The sequence below is a fragment of the Polypterus senegalus genome, chromosome 8 (genome assembly GCF_016835505.1).
Source record: "Polypterus senegalus isolate Bchr_013 chromosome 8, ASM1683550v1, whole genome shotgun sequence".
NCBI classification, from domain to species: Eukaryota; Metazoa; Chordata; class Cladistia; order Polypteriformes; family Polypteridae; genus Polypterus; species Polypterus senegalus.
In genome coordinates this window covers 118,411,817-118,432,249 of record NC_053161.1, presented here as the reverse complement: position 1 = coordinate 118,432,249, position 20,433 = coordinate 118,411,817, and the positions used below count along the sequence as shown (strand labels likewise).

Here is a 20,433-nt window from a genome sequence, read left to right as displayed (position 1 = left end):
TGAATATGATGCCACAAGCTTGGCACACCTATCCTTGGCCAGTTTCGCCCATTCCTCTTTGCTGCACCTCTCAAGCTCCATCAGGCTGGATGGGAAGCGTCAGTGCACGGCCATTTTAAGATCTCTCCAGAGATGTTCAATCGGATTCAAGTCTGGGCTCTGGCTGGGCCACTCAAGGACATTTACAGAGTTGTCCTGAAGCCACTCCTTTGATATCTTGGCTGTGCGCTTAGGGTCGTTGTCCTGCGGAAAGATGAACCATCACCCCAGTCTGAGGTCAAGAGCACTCTGGAGCAGGTTTCATCCAGGATGTCTGTGTACATTGCTGCAGTCATCTTTCCCTTTATCCTGCCTAGTCTCCCAGTTCCTGCCACTGAAAAACATCCCCACAGCATGATGCTGCCATCACCATGCTTCACTGTAGGGATAGTATTTGCCTGGTGATGAGCGGTGCCTGGTTTCCTCCAAACGTGACACCTGCCATTCACACCAAAGAGTTCAATCTTTGTCTCATCAGACCAGAGAATTTTGTTTCTCATGGTCTGAGAGTCCTTCAGGTGCCTTTTGGCAAACTCCAGGCGGTCTGCCATGTGCCTTTTACTAAGGAGTGGCTTCCGTCTGGCCACTCTACCATACAGGCCTGATTGGTGGATTGCTGCAGAGATGGTTGTCCTTCTGGAAGGTTCTCCTCTCTCCACAGAGGACCTCTGGTGCTCTGACAGAGTGACCATCGGCTTCTTGGCCACCTCCCTGACTAAGGCCTTTCTCCCCCGATCGCTCAGTTTAGATGGCCGGCCAGCTCTAGGAAGAGTCCTGGTAGTTTCGAACTTCTTCCACTTACGGATGATGGAGGCCACTGTGCTCATTGGGACCTGCAAAGCAGCAGAAAGTTTTCTGTAACCATCCCCAGATTTGTGCCTCGAGACAATCCTGTCTTGGAGATCTACAGACAATTCCTTTGACTTCATGCTTGGTTTGTGCTCTGACATGAGCTGTCATCTGTGGGACCTTATATAGATAGGTATGTGCCTTTCCAAATCATGTCCAATCAACTGAATTTACCACAGGTGGACTCCAATTAAGCTGCAGAAACATCTCAAGGATGATCAGGGGAAACAGGATGCACCTGAGCTCAATTTTGAGCTTCATGGAAAAGGCTGTGAATACTTATGTACATGTGATTTCTCAATTTTTTTATTTTTGATAAATTTGCAAAAATCTCAAGTAAACCTTTTTCACGTTGTCATTATGGGGTGTTGTGTGTCGAATTCTGAGGAAAAAACAAGAATTTAATCCATTTTGGAATAAGGCTGTAACATAACTAAATGTGGAAAAAGTGGTGCGCTGTGAATACTTTCCGGATGCACTGTATGTTCTTCATTTAAAAAATATAATGGACTACAACATTTAAATGAGGCATGATATTTGTTTTATCACCTTTATATATAGATAGCTGTTTAAATGTAGATTAGACCTTGGTGTGTCCACATTTCATAGGATTTGCTTATGTTTTCACATGGCTGTATGGTTCCCTATAAAGGCAAGTCAGATTAAATTAGGTGAATTTAACACAGTTGAATTTCAATCAAATTGTAAAAGCATCTCAGTAATAGTCAGAGGTAATGGGATACCACCTCACTCATTTTAGTGTAACACCAAAAGGTGTCAATGCTATACATTTATAAGGATTTGTAACAACTTTGTTTTACTTTCTTATTAAGGTGTACTGTGTGCAGATTGATGATTGACACAATTAATTTCATTCAATAAATTCATTTTAGGCTATTATTTAACAAATATGGAAGATAACTATATGCTAAATTTATGGCAGTTCCATCTGGTACTTGCTGATAGAAAGGGTCTCGAGTGAATACTGATACCTTAAAAAAAAAAACATCCAAAAAGCCCTTTACAGTTCTGTTAGAGATAAATGATTTTTCTAACATAATGAATATAATAAAACATACACTTTGTTTGGATTTCTAAGATTATCATAGCATAATATGAGTATTTTCATTTATTCATGTGTTTTTGTGTAGGGAGCTGTTGGGCAAGAATACTACAGAACTGCCAAAAGCAAGGTAAGCTTTTTTTAACTTTAACCTTAATTATAGCTGAAATATTTGATTTTAGATTGATCAGGAATGTTTTTTTTTTTTATATCACAAAAGTTTTCCTTAAGGTTTTTATAGTGATCAAGGTCTTTTTAATTTGTGTCAGAGTATGAAAATAAACTTTAAAGGATAGAGTGCTTAAAGTTTAAAATACAACAGAAATGAGTCTAAAGTTATAACAGTAGTCAGAGTTAAAGGTTAGACCCATTCACAATTTAGTATGGCATTTCAAGCTTAATTAGGATTAAAAATTACATATTCTTTGAGCCATGTACCCATATTATGAACAAATCTTTCTTGTGTGAAAAAGGTATGGGATCAAAATATTATAAATTTATTGGGATAGTGTAATATTACCAAATGTACAGTATGTTGTCTGAGTGTTAATAGGCTATTCTTGTATTCCTTTCCAAGGAATGTTACCATGCATCTGTGATTTATTTGGAAAGTAATGATATTTATTATAATTTTCTTTCACAAAGCAAATATATATTTTTCAGATGCACATACGTGAAAGCTGTAAATTAATATGTAACTGTCAAACTGTTGCTATCTAACCTGCTTCTCCAGTTCAGGGTAATGGAATAGTGTTACTTTTCATTGCAAAGTAAATTTACTTAAGAAATATACTCTTTGTTAGTGTGATTTTAACTACTTTCTTTTTTGTTGTGTTATGCAATATTTTATGAACTTCCATAATATTATGCCTTCCAGTAAAAGTTATAACTAAGCATTCAGACATGTAAAGCTATAAAACTCACAGTACATTATGGAAGACATAATCAGAAATACAATCAGTGGTATATTTCAAAGAGGAAATTAAAATACACTAAGTCATCAACCCCACCTTTCCCAGTTCTGAGAACTATATTTAAAAGGCCCATAATAAAATAGTTCCTCACGTAGATTAAAAAACTAGTGGTTAATCAGTGGTAGGAGTGTGGCAAATTTGTTTTAGAATAACAATAATAACAAAGATTTATTATTGCCAAATTCTAAAAAAGAAAGGCATTTTATTATAATATTTAACATAAGATGTTGGCTTTCACTTTGCATTGTGTTCAGTGCATTAGGATTCTCCCAGCTGAGCAAAATCAGCTGACATGCCTACTGTATAGTGTTGGAAATCACTGTGAGTTTATAATTACATAATCTTGGTCCATTTGATATTACCCTGAGTAATGCAATTAGATCACTGAAAATAATTGTAACTGTTGACTCTATGTGAAAGATATGTAAACATCTTACTCCAAAACAGTCTTTAATCACCTGCCTAATATCTGTTTGCATAATTATACAAACAACACCATCTATTAAAATACTGAAAGATTAATGTTTAAATATTTAAGATTTAAATATACATTTTTATGTGAAAATATCATTATTCATCTTACTCGAGGTTCTTAAGTTGCTCAATAACATGTGAATTAAAAAGGGAAAAAACAATATTCTTTAAAAATATTCTCTGATATTCTGAATAATATGAGAAAGTCATTTTTGTCTTTGTAACAATCTCCATTTCTGTTTATGGGCTTGGCTACTTGTGTCAAGATAGATAATGTCAGGACAGATAAAAAAAGGTTGTTACAGCATTCCTGTCAGGTGTAGATTAATAGCACAGGTATTTATTCAAATGTAGTAAAGTGAATACTATCAAAAATATTGATCTACTGAAACTGTGAAATGGTACTAATACTTGTTTTGCTTTGCATTGCTCCTGTCCCCATCAGATTTGCTTTCCTGCTTGCTCATTTTTTTAATAACAATTTCAGATCTATAGACTGCTGTGCGTACCTTTCTCACACTCTGCTCCTCTCACTCACTAAGCTGCTATTTAAAATGAATAGGGAAAACTGCTTCTTTCAAATTAATGTGTTCTGTGGCTTTCAGTGCCCCTTAAGATTTAGTGCAGCTACTTTAAGCTAAGCTACTTTTATTTTTCATTTTAATCTGACATGTGCTTTGTTGGTGAATTGCATATGCAGCCACTTCTTCTGTTGTTTGCTTTTGTAATCTGTAGTTTATAGTTGTATTGCATGTTATTTTTATTTTGAATGCTGTTTCTTTGAAAGCTGACAGTAAACTTTACTAGTTAAATTATGCTGAAAAATTTCTCTTTTCAGGAAGTGTTCAGTTATGTTTTCAGCCAGACAGGTTGTCTGTACTCTAATAGAATTAACTTAAATTATCTAACAAAATGTTATTAGCAAAGAAATGTGCAAATATGATTTAAGCATAGTAAAATATCAATAATAACAATAATAGTTTGTTTTTGGGTAGTCATGAACTCCATACAAAGACATTTAAAAACGCTTAAAACAAATGTAATTTTCCCCTTTCTGTAATGTTCTGTTGTTTTTGAATATTTACTCAGGTAGTTTCCCTCCCTAATAATGTTGGGTCATCAAGCAGAATTGAAAAGTCTTCAGAAGTGTTTTTTTTAAATTATTGAAATAAATAAAAAAAATGATCTCTCATGTCTTCCTCACCTGTCTCACATATCTTTGGTGTTGAGTACTTTTCAGTACAGTATCAAAGTTGGAAATTTCTGTATCATGACAACTCAACCCAGCAAATACATTGTACATATTAGAAAAAAGATAGTAGTTCTGTTGAAGAATTTGGCTGATGCCAAGACCTTTGAAAATAGAATAAAACTAAATATTATAAGAGTAGCTTTACATTGGAGATATAGAATAATTGAAAATCTAAAGATTATTTTTTGGGTGAGATAGAAATATCCCAGGTAAAATGCATAGATGAACTAGCCAGATATTTAGGCTTCCCAAGAGATGCTGTTAAATCACTATAATATGGGGAAATTGCAGGCCTATATTCCTATACAGAAGTTTTCATTTGGTCTGAGTTTTTTATATACAGTAAAAACTCGATTATTCATCACTCAATCAACTATCAGTCTCTGTTAACTGTCATGGCCAAAAAAAAAAAAATGGCACCCCAGCACCTACCAGCTACTATATTACTACTACTGTGTGGTACACTGCGAGCTATGCACGTTTGAACAACTCTCCCTTGTGCTAGCACATAGTGTTCTTCACCAGTGCCACATGTCAGGACGCATTTTGAAATCATAGCTTCTGTTATGTACCTCTAGTTTTAATAGCGTTTTGCAGCTTTTCTCTTTTGTTATAATAAATCTATTATACATTGTTATTTCTGATAAACGTAAGCATGCGGTGTTGGAAAAACTGAAATTGTTAAACATTTACAAAACGGCAAAAATGTTGCAAGTGCTGCTTCAATTTACAGAGTAGGAAGAACATCAGTGAATGATATAAAGTGTGATGCCAACAAAATTGAAGAACGTGTTGAATGGAAACCACTGACAGTAGTGTTTTTCTGTATTAATGTTAATGTTCTCCTGTATTGTAATTTTATTTTTAAATTCTGTTATTAGAGTCAAGAGGCAATAAGCAGGAGTGTTTGCAGTATAGAGAAAAAAGGAGCGTGATTGGCAGGCGATAAACTAATTGGTAGGGAAAGCTTTCTTTTGTTGTTTTGGAGGTGTGCTCTGTAATCCAGATAATGGAGTATAAAACAGGGCACCATTTGTTATGCAACAAAGACTCCAAAGTAAAACATAGAAAACTCCAGTACATCTGAGTTGTATTTCCTTATTACGCTGATCGTTACAATGTTGTATGAATTAATTAATTTTGTTAATACAATATTATATATTGTTTTTTGAAAATAAATGTGACTATTCGCTAATCTACAGTACATCATTTTTAAAGTGGCTGTTCTGTTATCCATCTTTTCTCTTAATCGGTCACAGCATTGATCCCGACCCCTAACGGATAATTGTGGCTTTACTGTAATATGATTGATTTTACCAAGCAAAACATTTTCATGCAATTTACTTCAGTATAAAGCTGATTGGTTTACATCATATTCATTGCTGTCAATGTAAATTCTTAATTTTAGAATTAAGTGGTGTTTTTATGCTGGTTACTTTTGATGTGTGTATTAATTTGATCATTTGCTTTGTCATTTGAGTTAGAGAATAAGCTTTTTTTTTTTAAGAATAAATCGGTTTTTGCATCTTTGTAGATGTGTTTTCATGATTTTTACTCTGTCTGTTCTTTTATTTTAAAGTGAGAAGCCTGAATGCCTTTTGTCACACTGCATCAAGGTTCCAATGCTTGTACTTGATCCAGCAATCCCAGCTAACGTCACTATAAAAGAATTACCATCCTATTTACACTCCTTTAAGTCAGCAAAGCAGATGATCCATGTTGCAAAGCCCAAGAATCCCTCTGTTAATATTACTGTACTTATGTTTGACACTCAGAATAAAGGTATGGTGGTGATTTTTTTAGGCTGCTTTATTAATAATTTTTTAACAGTAAACTGCATGTCTTAAGTAAAAGCAAAGCATGATCCAACGTAAATGGTTCAGAATATATGATTTGATTGTTTAGCATTTAAAAGTAACACAAGCTATTTCTGTTTTAGTCCTAGTAGTAAATGAAAGTGTCGTCTTCATATTAATTCAAAGTAGTGAAAATCTTGGAAAGAGGACAAAAGTAGTTTGTATCACCTTTAATTGACATATTCTGTTGTTCCTAATAATGCCTTGTTTTAATTCCAAATGCACTTGGCAACTTTTCCAGCCACTTTACTGTTTCCATGTCAGTTTTCTTTGTTTAATTATACATATTTTTTCCTTTGTCCCTCATTTTATAAGTTATACTTTATGCTTTTGAAGGATGTATTTGTTAGTCACTAGGGGCATGGACAAGTAAACTGACCAGATTATATAGAAAGTGGACAAATCTGATGAACCATAATCAACTTTTGTTCTCTTGTTTTGGACAAGTACTTCCAAAACCCTTTTTTATTAATGTTAGGGCAGGAGGAAGCTGCTGTCAATCACTGCACTGCTGGGCACATGGCTAATGTGCCATTTTGTAGGCAAAATATACACATAGAACTACACTCATTTTTAACAGGCCCTGTAAGAGTCGTCAATTAATCTAACACACAAGATTTTTGAAACATGGAAGGAAAGCCAAGATATGTAGAGAAAAAGAACAAATCGGTAAATTTTCACATAAACAGTAGCCAGCATGCAATTCTGATTCTGGCTCCTGGAACTATGAAGTGGTATCATTAATTATTAAGCCATCCAGAGACATATCCATATAATGCATGTACAATTTACATTTAATTGATAAAAACAGATGTACAGCACAACTTTAAGACAATAACAGCAAATAATAATTTTGTTCTGAAAATACTTATAAATGCAACATTAGCAACACATTACTTGGATTAGTTAACAAAACTTAATTCATTAGTCAATCTCACAAACACCTCCTTCCTCACTTATGAAACCTGAGCTACTGGATTATGTCCAGTTGGGGAAGTTGATCAGTCACTGCATGCTTGGAACAAGCCATTACTTTCTAGAAAAACAACCACAACCAGACATTCGGAGATGCAAATACTCTTCTTCAACCACTGATGCAGCTGCCCTTGTTTGCCAAGCCTATAATACTGGAAACGCCCTTTCTAAGATTATACCACTACATGCTACTTTCTTTCCCTTGATTGCCTCTATTGGGACGCAAAAGAAACTTTTTCAGTGATGAGAGTTGAACTAATTTGAAAAAAGAAGCCTCCTCTCTTTTGTTACAAAAGCCATCCTCTGTAATTGTTTGAATCATTAGTGTTTAGGTAGCTCCATGTATAGTGTATCAGAGCAAGCTAACCAGCAAGGTGTGATCAACTGACAGTGCAATATCTGTGTTCACCCAAGTATGCATACAATATTGCCTCAGATCAGTGACACAACTACAAAGGTGATTCCTGAAATTTGACCCAAAGTGATACCAGGTTTAATTACGAGCCAGTTTATGATTGAATATTGTGCTTATTTTGGAAAAGCAATGATAAGCATAGAAATCCAACAACAACTTGCCCCTCTCTTTCAGAACAGGCAATAATGAAATTCAAGTGTCTCTCTGTCTTTCTCCATGTGAGTTTGAAGTACAAGTCTTTTAGTAGGACTATAAAGTCTGTAGGCAAATTCCTTTTAAGCATTGAGTCCACTGTCTCAAAAGAGACTGAATTGTTGTTAGGTTTATATACACATTGTCAGTTTTTTTCCCTGTGCAATTATTTTTTTTTGTTTATCTTTTATTTTATTGAATTTATTCAAAGCATATAACATTCCATACAAAACTAAATTCAAATCAACCCCCACCCATGAGAAAGAGAGGAAGGCCAACAGCCAGAGTAAAACCATTATGAGTAGTAAAGAAAGAAAGGAGTCTTTCCCCTAATATAAATGCTTATTCTAAAATGTTATTGATTAGTTCCTGCCAGGTTTTGAACATATCCTCTAGGTGAGAATTTGATTTTTTCTAATTTAAAATAGTATATAACATCATTTAACCACTGACTTGAAAGAGGTGGGTTAGAAACATTCCAGTTGAGCAACACAGGCCTGCATGCTAGTAGTGAAGTAAAGGCAATTACAGTTTGTTTGTCCTTCTACACTTTAAGACCATCTGGGAGTACACCAGACACAGCTGTTAATGCGTTAGTAGGAGACTTAGGCTGTCTGATAGGCAGTTAAAAAATTTTGTCCTGAATGATGTTAATTTGGTACATTCCCAAAACATGTGGCTTAGTGAAGCTTGAGCTCGATTGCAACTTTCACAGTTTGGATTTTGCCCTGGAAACATTTTGGACAATTTTAAGCGAAATAAATGTGCGTGACAAAAGATTTTAAGTTGAATAATTGAATTCTTTGCACATATGGAGGTAGAGTGAATTCTGTGCATCTCTGAAATGTTGAGTGAGAGATCCTTTTCCCACTGTACTCTGGGATCTTTAAAAGAAAGGTACTTTAAAATGTTTTTATATATTATAGAAATACTGTCTGAGTCCCCAAGACTGATCAATATCCTTTCTGGAATAAAAATAGGTGGGAGGTGAGGAAAACTGGGCAGATTTTGTTTAGCAAAGTTTCTAATTTGGAGATAGTGGAAAAATTGTGTTGATGGGAGTTTAATTGTTCATAGGATGCAAAGACACTATTTTATTCAAATCTATATATGATTTAATCCCATTCATTTTCCAAGCCTTAAACTGTAAGTTCGGGTGAATGGAAATCATGTAGAGGTGCCACAAATAAAATATCCTCTGACTTGAAGTATTTCCTACATTGGTTCTATATTCTGAGTGAAATAAGGACAATTGGATTATTTTATTGATAATACCTTGTATTTATTTGTATATGAAGCAAAGAATTTAAACAAATACTGCAGGATTTCATTTCTATTGCAGACCAAGCTAGTGTGTGTTCATTTATTTGTGTTGTTGTCTAGATTTTTATAGCTTGTATGTTTGCCACCCAGTAATAAAACTGAAAATTAGGTAGAGTCATGCTGCCTTCTGATTTGGGTTGTTGTAGGATCGCCTTTTGAATGCGTGGGTTTTTCGTACTCCAAATAAATTAGGTTATGATTGAATCTAATTTCTTAAAATAATATTTGTTAATGTATATGGGGATGTTTCGAAATAGGGACAGGAGCTTAGGGAGGTTATTCATCTTGACAATATTAATTATGGGGGAAAGCTCTCAGGAGCCCCATTCCCGGAAGAATCAAAACTGTTGGAGAGCCAATAGGGTCAGGTCTGTTGGGGAGCAGAACTGGTGTGGTGCTGAGGCGACCGCAGCACTCAGGTCCCAATTTGAAGCAGCCTACCTGGGTAGGCACAGGCAACATCTTGTCTCTCCGGCATGGTGATCATCTTCCTCTGCTGTCGGAGGAGCTGCGTAAACTCCGCATTTCAGTGGCAGCTCTCTCTGAGGTGCACAGACCTGGAACTGGCCAGATCTCTGTAGGGGGATACATCTTTTATTGGTCTGGTCACTCTGATGTCAACCATACTTGGGGAGTAGCTTTTATTTCTTCTGATGGTGTCTGATGTCACTCCTTTCAATGAGCGTATTATGAGACTCAGATTACGGCACTCCCTGGGTGCCTTGTCTGTTGTCTCAGTATATGCTCCAACTGCGGTGGGTGATGTTTTGGTGAGGGAGACATTTTATTTGCAACTTCGCTCGGTGGTTGATGGGTGCCCATGAGGCAACACTCCTATGGTCATGGGTAACTTCAGTGCAGCCACTGGCACTGACAGGGTTGGCTATGAGGATTGTCTTAGTCCCCATGGGTCTGGTGACTGTGGTGAAAGTGGCTCCATGTTCCTTAACTTTGCAAAAGGTCAGGGGCTGCGAATCACTGGATCCTGGTTCCAGAGCCCTGAGCCACATCGTTGGACTTGGTACTCTAATACTGGTGGTGTGATGAAGGAGATCGATCACATCCTCGTGGGTAGATACTGGAGGCTCTTACAAAACTGCAGGGTCTACAGAAGTGCCCAGTTTATGAAGCAGTCAGGGCGGCTGATGGAACGGTCCTTATGGATGAAACTGCAGTTGTGATCCACTGGGCTAGCTACTTTGAGCAGCTGTTCAAAACTGATCCTCTGGCTAGGACGTTGGATATGTCTGGGTCCATGATTCTTGAGGCCTCCAATTAGCTGTGAACCACCCAATCTCACTGAGGGAAGGCAAAGCTGCAGGTATCTGGGGTAAAATTCTCCAGGCTGGTGGTAAGGCTATCCTCCTGGCATTGCAAGCAATCTTTGCATCCATTTGGGTGACTGGCATCATCCTGACTGGAAAACGGAACTTTTCGTCCCTATCTGGTAAGGGAAGGGTGATTGCCTGGATTGCGGTAACTACAGAGGAATAACACTGCTCTCGGTGTCGGGTAGGTTCCTTGCAGGGGTCGTCCACAATAGGATCCGTAATCACTTGCTGACCTACCAGCGACTGGAACAGTCTGGTTTTACACTTAAGAAGTCTACTATCGACCGCATCCTGGCACTGAGGGTTTTCATGGAGCACAAATGCGAATATCAGCAGAGTTTCTTTGTAGCCTTTTTTTGTAAAGCATTCGAGTCCGTTGATTGAGCTGCCCCTGTGGGACATCCTAAGGGTTCGCAGGATCCCCTCGAGGTTGCTGTATATCATGAGCGGCCTGTACACTGGTACTGTGAGTGCTGTACAGAGTGGAGGCAGATCGTCTGTATTTTTCCCAGTTGATTCTGGGATTTGCCAGGGGTGTGAAGAAAGGTTCATGGATCTGATGATGCTGTGATCTTCGCAGAGTCAAGGTGGAGGCTCTGATTTGGGCTCTCGAGAGACTGAGTGAGGAGACTGAGTGTCTGAGTTTGCAAGTGTCCTGGATAAAATCCAAGATCCAGGCGTTTAATGACCTCTTCGGTACAGCCATCAGCAGTGTGTCTGTCTGCGGACACAGTGTCGACCATGTCGAGAAGTTTACTTACCTTGGCATTGACATTCATGTCTCTGGTGACTCTTCCTATGAAGTCAGTAGACGGATTGGGAGAGCATTTCATGAGGTCTCTGGAAAAGGGTGTGTGGTCCAAATCTTTAAAGTCCTGGTGCTTCCTGTCTTGCTATATGGTTATGAGACATGGATGCTATCCAGTTACCTGAGATGAAGACTGGACTCCTTTGGTACTGTAACTCTCCGGAAAATCCTTGGGTACTGTTGGTTTGACTTTGTGTCGAATGACATGGAGTTCATGTTCATGGAGTCCTGAATGAGGCACATTACCTACATTGTGAGGGAACATCAGTTATGGCAATATGGCCATGTGGGGCGATTCCCTGATGGTGATCCAGCTCGTAGGATCCTCATTGTTGGGGACTCGAATGGCTAGACCAGGCCAAGGGGTCGCCCACATAACACCAGGCTGTGGCAGATAGAAGGTCATTTCCAGAGGTTGGGACTGGACTGCATGTTCACTTGGGTTGCCAACCGGGATCCTGAGCTGTTTCGTCATGTGGTGGGTGTGACAATGCACTGTACCAGTGCATGCTCCACAGTTTGACTTGAACTTGAATGTTAATTCTCCCTGCTAAAGTAAGATGGGAGAGGGGGTAGTCCATCTATGCACGTCTTGTTTAATTTTGTCCATGCAAACAGCAAAATTTAGTGGAAAAAAAGCTTTATAGTTACTTGTAATGTTGACCCCTAGGTATTTAAACTGATCTGCAATGATGAAAGAGAAGGTGTCTAATCTAATATTGTTTGCTAGAGAATTCATGGAAAAAAAACACAGTTTTGTTCAAATAGATTTTGAATCCAGATATTTTTTTGAAATTCTGCTAGTACATTTAGGGCTGTTGGAACCTGAATATAATGATATTTTCTGTTCATGTTCTCTGAAAATCTCCTTTATCTCTGATGCATTTTGAAAGTCAACAGCCAATGGCTCAATGGCAACTGCAAATAGCAGTGGTGACAAAGGGCGTCCTTGTCTAGTATCGCGTTCTAGTTTGAAGTAGTCTGAAATAATATTGTTAATACAAACTGAAGCTTCTGGACTAGTACACAGTAGTTTGAGTACATGCATATATGGGGGCCAAACCCACATTTATGCAAAGTGGTAAACAGGTAATCCCATTCAACCATATCAAACACTTTTTCTGCATCCAAAGATAATATGATCTCCAGAGTGTTTGTTAGACTTTTTATGGGTGAATATACAGTATTACATTAAATAGGAGTTGAAGATTGGAAGCCAAATATCTACCTTTAATAAATCTAGTTTGGCCTTGTGATATTACCAATTATACTTTCTTGATCCTTCTAGCTAAGGCTTTAGAGAGTATCTTAACATCATTTTTAAGAAGTGAGATTGGTCTGTATGATGCACATTGTACCTTATTAAAAAAAACGGTAATTAATCCTTGGTGAAAAGTTTGAGGTAGAGTTGTTTTGTCTCTGGCTTCTATAAATTTTGCTAATAAGAGGGATGCTAACTTAACTGAGCATTTTTTTTTTTTATAAAATTCAGAAGGGTATCCATCAGGACCTGATGCTTTCACACTCTAAAGTGAGTTTATAGCTTCTAGTAATTCTGACAGTGTCAGAGCTTTATCCAATTCCTCTGCACTTGGAGTATCTAGCTGTGGTGTCCGTAATATATCTAAAAACACATTAGATTGTGTCCTGTGTTCTTTTAACTGAGTAGAATATAAGGACTTATAGTAGTCTTTAAATATGTGCATTATATTTTCATGGCCAATGATTTTTTACCTCTGTTGCGCTAAGATCTTCTTAGCCTTTTTTCCATGTTCATAGTAATGATGTTGCGATTTAAAAATGAGTTGTTCTGTTTCTTTTGTTGTTAAGAGGATGAGTTCTGATTGCAAAGCCTGTCTTTTCTTAAAAAGTACCTTATTTGGGGACCTGGTGTGTTATTGATATGTTCTGGTAATTTCACTGATTAACTCTAGGGCCTTCTTGGTTTCTGATCTATTTTTGTGGGAAAGATATGAGATAATCTGTCCTCCTTAAAAATGTCTTCAGAGTTTCCCAGAATATTCCTGTAGAAACTGCAGAGGATTATTTTTTCTCTAAAAAAAAAATCTATTTGCTTGTATATACATTCTGTACAGTTCTCGTCAGCTAATGTCAGGAGGTTAACACACCTGCTGCAAGATGAGTATGTGGGACATAGTGATGTGAGTTTGGATTTAGTAATCTTCATGGGTCAGATAAGTTATGATCAATTAAAAACTGTGTGATTAGTTTTCCAGTGTTAGATGTTGTCACCCATGTACCTGAAGACCTATCCACAATTAAAGTCCCTGGTCATTATAATTTTGTGAGTGTTCAAGTTAGGAATGGATGCAAATACCTTTTGGATGTAGTCTCACATCCACATTGGATGCATAGATATTTATCAAAATCACTTTACAATTAAATAAGTTACCCATAACCATCACATATCACCCTTCAGGATTTGGTACTACATCTAATAAAGTATAATAAAGTTATATAATATAATATAATATAATATAATATAATATAATATAATATAATATCTATCTATCTATCTATCTATCTATCTATCTATCTATCTATCTATCTATCTATCTATCTATCTATCTATCCATACAGTACATACAGTACATACATACAATACATACAATACATACATACATACATACATACATACAGATGAAATTGTTCTGTGAATTAAGATTCCAAAACCTCTAGTTTTCTTTGTATAGATGGAGTGGAATATTTGGCTTGTCCGTCCTGGGTATGACATTAATTTGCATCCATCCCTGCATGTAGACACTCCAACCTGCAGGGAAAAACTTGGGGGTTGGTGGAAGGATTGGCACTCCAGCTACCATTAAAAACCTCACACTGTTCTACTCCATCTGAACTAGTGTGGTGCTGAGGTGTCACCCATCGGGCTGCACTCGGGTCCTGAGTTGGTTTGTCATGTGGTGGGTGCGGCAATGCGCTGTATCAGTACGTGCTCCTTACCTGTCTATCTGCAATCGAAACTGATCCTTGTTGATTAAGTGAGTCTCCTGTAAAAATGCTATCTTTGCATTTAGGCCTGTTAGGTGAGAGAATACTTTCTTCCTCTTTAGTTTGTTATTGAGACCTTTGACATTCCATCTCACAAGGTTTACTGTTTGGTCATAGAGGCATTGATTCTGATCTTTTGTTGTCATTTTATAATCGTAAATTAATGTTGTACATTATTACATATGATAGCTTTAACCCTAATTTCCAATATTGCAAGGAGTTATAGCTATGAAGCCTATTGTTGTGTTGGCACTTAATTGTGGGATGAAAAGAATAGATCAGAAAAAGTTTGCTCTCTTCCTCTGCTCCCCCAAACACCCCACCCCCTATTTTGCCTCCCCAGGTGAGGCTAGATCACACTTCACAAAGTCCCAGTCCTCTGAGATATGTATAGACAGAGTATGTCCAGAACTAAACAAGCCCCCAAACAGCGGTGTAGAAAGAATAAAGTAGAGCTATCTAGGCCCCCAAGCCGTGGTGTAGAGGGAATAAAGTAGAGATATCTATTGGTAGTGCAGTTCAAATACTATAAGCCTAGAATATGGTCTTGAAAGAATAAACTTAGGGTATAATGTTTTACAGTACCCATGAAGATGCAGACAACGTATGATAGTACACTGCTAATACAATAAACCAAGGGTATGATGTTAAACCGTCCCATTTGGGAAAAAAAATTGATTTTATATTTATATATAATTCAAAGTCTCATAGTGGCCAACCTGTCATCCATAGGACCTAGCAGAGGACTTGTAGTTGTTCCCACACCCACCCAGGGTCTCTTCTACTAGGCAAGTCTGAAGTAGAAGAAAAAACACTTTTGATGGAGCTGTGCATAAAGGGAGGCCTCATTGGTGTTCTTTAATTTCTTGTTCTAAGAAAGATGGGTTAATCACTAATTTAATCACTTCTCAATCTTCCCTTTGTTAATCGTTTCAATTATTTACCACATTGACAAGACTCCCAAAACTGGGATGCCAAATAATTGTAAACTGAGTAAGGGACACCAGGAATGTGATGTATATTATGTTCATGAATGATATTAATAAAAAGGCGGAGGTCTACATTAAGCACTTTTACTTGCCCCATTGTGTCCCAAACATGGTGATACTCTTACTTTCATAAATAACCCAAACATGCTTGTGCAAATAAACAAAAAACACAATTTATTTATTATATTAGAAGATGGATAACATGCAGATAGATATAGATATGGATATGTACAAATAAACAGCATACTTATATAGATATACAGATATATAGATGAAAGACCATAACAAACACAAAGCATAAAATTATACAAGCTTAGTTGAACTTTTAGTCTACTATAGAAAAAGGCACATAATTTACAAATTCCATCTCTTTCCTTAGATCTTTTTGTCCTATAGAGAAAGGTACATAACTTATGAATTCTAATCTGTCTATACCTTTGGCTAAGATGGATGAGTTATTTAGCTTGTTATGAAGCTTCTATTGCACTGCACTGTGGTGTTCTTTTACTCACAGCTTACCTCTCCCATCAGAGTTTTTGTGTGTGCATTGGTATTAGTTGCTGCAACACACTTTCTTACTGGATTTTGGAAGAAATGTCTAACATGGCCAGAGTTTATCCTTCACAAAGGTAGCCTTTCAGCTACAGTGACACCAATACCATGTCTGCTTTGACCTATCTATTAAGTTACAATTAATAGTTCTCTTAATCAAAGTGTGTGTACTTATGGTCTGATGTAAGTCATGCTTTGTTCCTTTCCTGATTTGATTTCTCCATACAAGTGGAAGAATCTTTATTGTGCTTTTTTGTTTGGTTGTCTCCTTCTTCACCTTGGTCGTACCTTCTGGTTGTGAATGTTACAGCAGTTTCCCTTTGAGTTTCAGACACACTGTGTTGGTCCTCTTATGCTAGCGAACTCATGTCTACTGGGCCCCTAGTAATCAATAAGTTACCATTTTCAATAATACAAACACTTGGCCTTGCAAGCGATTACCATCGTCTCAGACACTTGCTAACTTGGCAAGGATTGGACTTATGGCACCCCTCATCCAAGTTCTTTTATGGAAAGTCTTCCATTTTTCCAGTCCAGCACAGGTTACCATTTGAAGTAGAAGGGAGTGCTCTTGCCTTAGACCATGCCCTAGAGTTAGGGGTTACTGCTGTGCAGAGAAGAAGTTATAGCCAGGCCAAACAATGAGTTTGATGGAGGAATCAGTGAGTTTACAGGGTTTTAAAGGCAAAAGTGGATGTCTTACCATTCATTGTCTTGAGCAAATATAAGCCTATTTCTTTGATTGACAATTGGTACAATTTTTTGTCCATCAATTTTACACATCATTTCGTTACAGACCCTTGTTTGAGTTGAATGTTTAACTGGTACCATTAGAAGATGGCTCTGAGGTGTCATTTGGTGATTGATCATTTTATCAAATTAGTTGTAGAGGCTGCATTGTAAAAAGAGGCCCAGTCCAAAAGAAACTCATACTAAGAGTGTCTGGCAATGGCTTGCTAAGCCATGGTCTTGATTGGTTTGGCCGGCAAAGTTGGTAATGCCAGTCTGTCCTACATTGCTGTTTAATTTTTTTAAATGTATATCTTTGATTCACTGTATCTTTCATAGCTCATATGTGCCATTGAATAGATTTTGAATAAAATGATTTTTTTTGTATTTGTTTTCTCATGATGCTGTTAACTGTTACAATTCTGAACAATACAATCTTATTTTTTCTGGTTCACTACCTGATATTTCTGAGCATTGTATTACTTAGTGCAGTTAAATATTCCTGAATTGTATATAGCGTCCAGTAATGCAGAATTGTGTCACATCAAACACTGATATTTATTTCAGGTATATTTGTAATTGAGGATATTACAGATATTTTACTTTGAAAAGAAATGTTACTTTACATTTTGATTTAGATGCTTTTTAACATGTCTGTAGAATTCCTGGCTTTGTGGTAGAAATATGTTAAATTAAGTATATTAATAATAAATACATGTGCTTAATTTGGTGCCTAAGAACAATGGGAACATTATCAGTAACATGGAACAAAGCACTGAAGAAATATGTCTTCATATGTAGATTTCACAATAAATATAAAACCTTTAATATTTATGGAAAATAATTTCAGTCCTTTTTTGGACCAAAGTATTTATATTATCTATTATTGCTTTAGAATAATACATTTTTATCCCTTTTTTTTTTAGCATCTGAAGCACATACATCTGTGTCAAATGAAAACAAAAAGCACTCCGTTTCAAGAGGGTACTTGGTTAGTATTAAGATATTTCCTTACACACTTTAATAGTAGACAATGGCAGCATTATTGTACACATATTAATAGAGGTGAAAATTTTAAATTTGCTTTGTTTTTTATTTTTTATGATCATTTAGGAAAAAATAACACATATTCGATATAAGGTTTATTTAAATACTAATGTTTCACTGAGACAATTCATTGCAAATTTCTATATGGAGGGTATTTTAAAAGAAATTTGATAAATAGAAATACATTTTTTTGAAGTTAGCTAAGAATAAAGCAAGCGAATGTCGATTCATCCATGGCAACATGGAGTAGCTGCCTACTACATCTGAAAGACATCCATGCTACTTTAATTGGCATCTCTAAAATACTGTAGCTTTCTGTGCAGTCCTCTACAGAGGTATCTGTTGTCATGAAGTCTACATAGATAAATGTTCTGCCTAACAAACCCAACAAAGAGGTATAAATGCCTGGATTTAAAATTTATGTTTCCACCTGGTAGAGCAAATATTATTTGTTCAGCATGGCACAGCTAATATCAAGACCCAGGCAACCACTGAAGTTCTCATCCACCCTTTCATCAACAAAACAATAAACTTAACACATTAGAATATATGTACTGTATATGTATATATGTATATGCATATATGTATATGTATTTATGTATATGTAGATCTATACTAATAAAAGGCAAAGCCCTCTCTCACTCACTCACTCACTCACTCACTCACTCACTCACTCACTCACTCACTCACTCACTGACTCACTCATCACTAATTCTCCAACTTCCCGTGTAGGTAGAAGGCTGAAATTTGGTAGGCTCATTCCTTACAGCTTACTTACAAAAGTTGGGCAGGTTTAATTTCGAAATTCTACGCATAATGGTCATACCTGGAATCTATTTTTCTCCTCTAGCGCCGACGTCCGAGGTTCGATTCCCGAGAGGGGGTGCACTGAGTATATACGCCTGATGACCCCAAAATTAGGGCGAAACACGTGTCGCGTACTCTTTGCATTATTTCACAGTAAAACTATTTCAATATATATATATACATACATATATATACACATACACATACATATATATCAGCATTTCCCGATTCATTTTACCCTCGCATCCCCTTGGTTTGAGATGTATGAAAAAATATGCGGTTAACAGATCACCAATTGAAGCTTTATGAATAGTGGATACTTTATTCGCCATCAATGATTGTTTTGGTAAAGCCATACTCCGTGTAATCATTAGATGAACGGTAAAAAAGTAAGAGCGAAGCGAGGGTGACTTATTCAGGCAGGCAGGTGACAGCTCAATAGCTCGAATTTGGATATAAGTAGGTTCTATTTAGTCGCCAGAAATATCTTTTGTAGGAATGGAAATTGAATTTAATCTTTAAATTTCTATGGTGAAGAAAAATTTATGCAGTGATGACTATATTTAACTTACATTCCTACTAAACATATTTCTGTCGACTAAATAAAAATTACTTATATTTAAAATTTAAATAGAACTTGAACAGATACGATAGTTCATAATACCCACGCAGCACTAAGTGCACGTAAGAGCAGGAGTCATCCGTTTTAACAAGCAGCGTATTGCACTGATATAAATAGCCTGCCCATTTAATTATTTAGGAATGGATAGATAAATTAAGATTTTGTACAAATAATGTTTTTAATTTTTCTTCCTCGATGGATTCTGGCACCCCCAGCAACAGCTGCTCGCACCCCAAAGGAGATATATATATATATATATATATATATATATATATAAACTGCTCAAAAAAAATTAAAGGAACACTTTGAAAACACATCAGATCTCAATGGGAAAAAGAAATCCTCCTGGATATCTATACTGATATAGACTGGGTAATGTGTTAGGAACGAAAGGATGCCACATCGCTTGATGGAAATGAAAATGATCAACCTACAGAGCCCTGAATTCAAAGACGCCCCAAAAATCAGAGTGAAAAATTTATGTGGCAGGCTAGTCCATTTTGCCAAAATTTAATTGCAGCAACTCAAAATTGTACGCAGCACTTTGTATGGCCCCTGTGTTCTTGTATATATGCCTGACAACATCGGTGCATGCTTCTAATGTGATGACAGATGGTGTTGTGGGGGATCTCCTCCCAGATCTGGACCAGGGCATCACTGAGCTCCTAAACAGTCTGAGGTGCAACCTGGTGGCATTGGATGGACCAAAACATAATGTCCCAGAGGTGTTCTATTGGATTTAGGTCAGGAAAGTGTGGTGGCCAGTCAATGGTATCAATTCCTTCATCCTCCAGGAACTGCCTGCATACTCTCACCACATGAGGCCAGGAATTGTCGTGCACCAGGAGCCACTGTACCAGCATAGGGTCTGACAATGGGTCCAAGGATTTCATCCTGATACCTAATGGCAGCCAAGGTGCCTTTGTCAAGCCTGTAGCGGTCTGTGTGACCCTCCATGGATATGCCTCCCCAGACAATCATTAACCCACCACCAAACTGCTCATGCTGAATGATGTTACAGGCAGCATAATGTTCTCCATGGCTTCTCCAGACCCTTTCACTTCTGTCACGTGCTCAGGGTGAACCTGCTCTCATCTGTAAAAAGCACA

At 36.9% G+C, this 20,433-nt stretch overlaps 1 protein-coding gene across 1 annotated transcript in view; it reads left to right on the top strand.

Annotated features, from left to right (window-relative positions):
• The window catches only part of gnptab (N-acetylglucosamine-1-phosphate transferase subunits alpha and beta), a 148,337-nt gene that overhangs the window by 29,834 nt on the left and 98,070 nt on the right, over positions 1–20,433 (top strand). Inside the window, exons 4-6 of the mRNA XM_039762176.1 lie at positions 2,040–2,081; positions 6,231–6,433; positions 17,775–17,839. Coding sequence (XP_039618110.1) covers positions 2,040–2,081; positions 6,231–6,433; positions 17,775–17,839 — 310 coding nt within the window. The remainder of the gene's footprint in view (positions 1–2,039; positions 2,082–6,230; positions 6,434–17,774; positions 17,840–20,433) is intronic.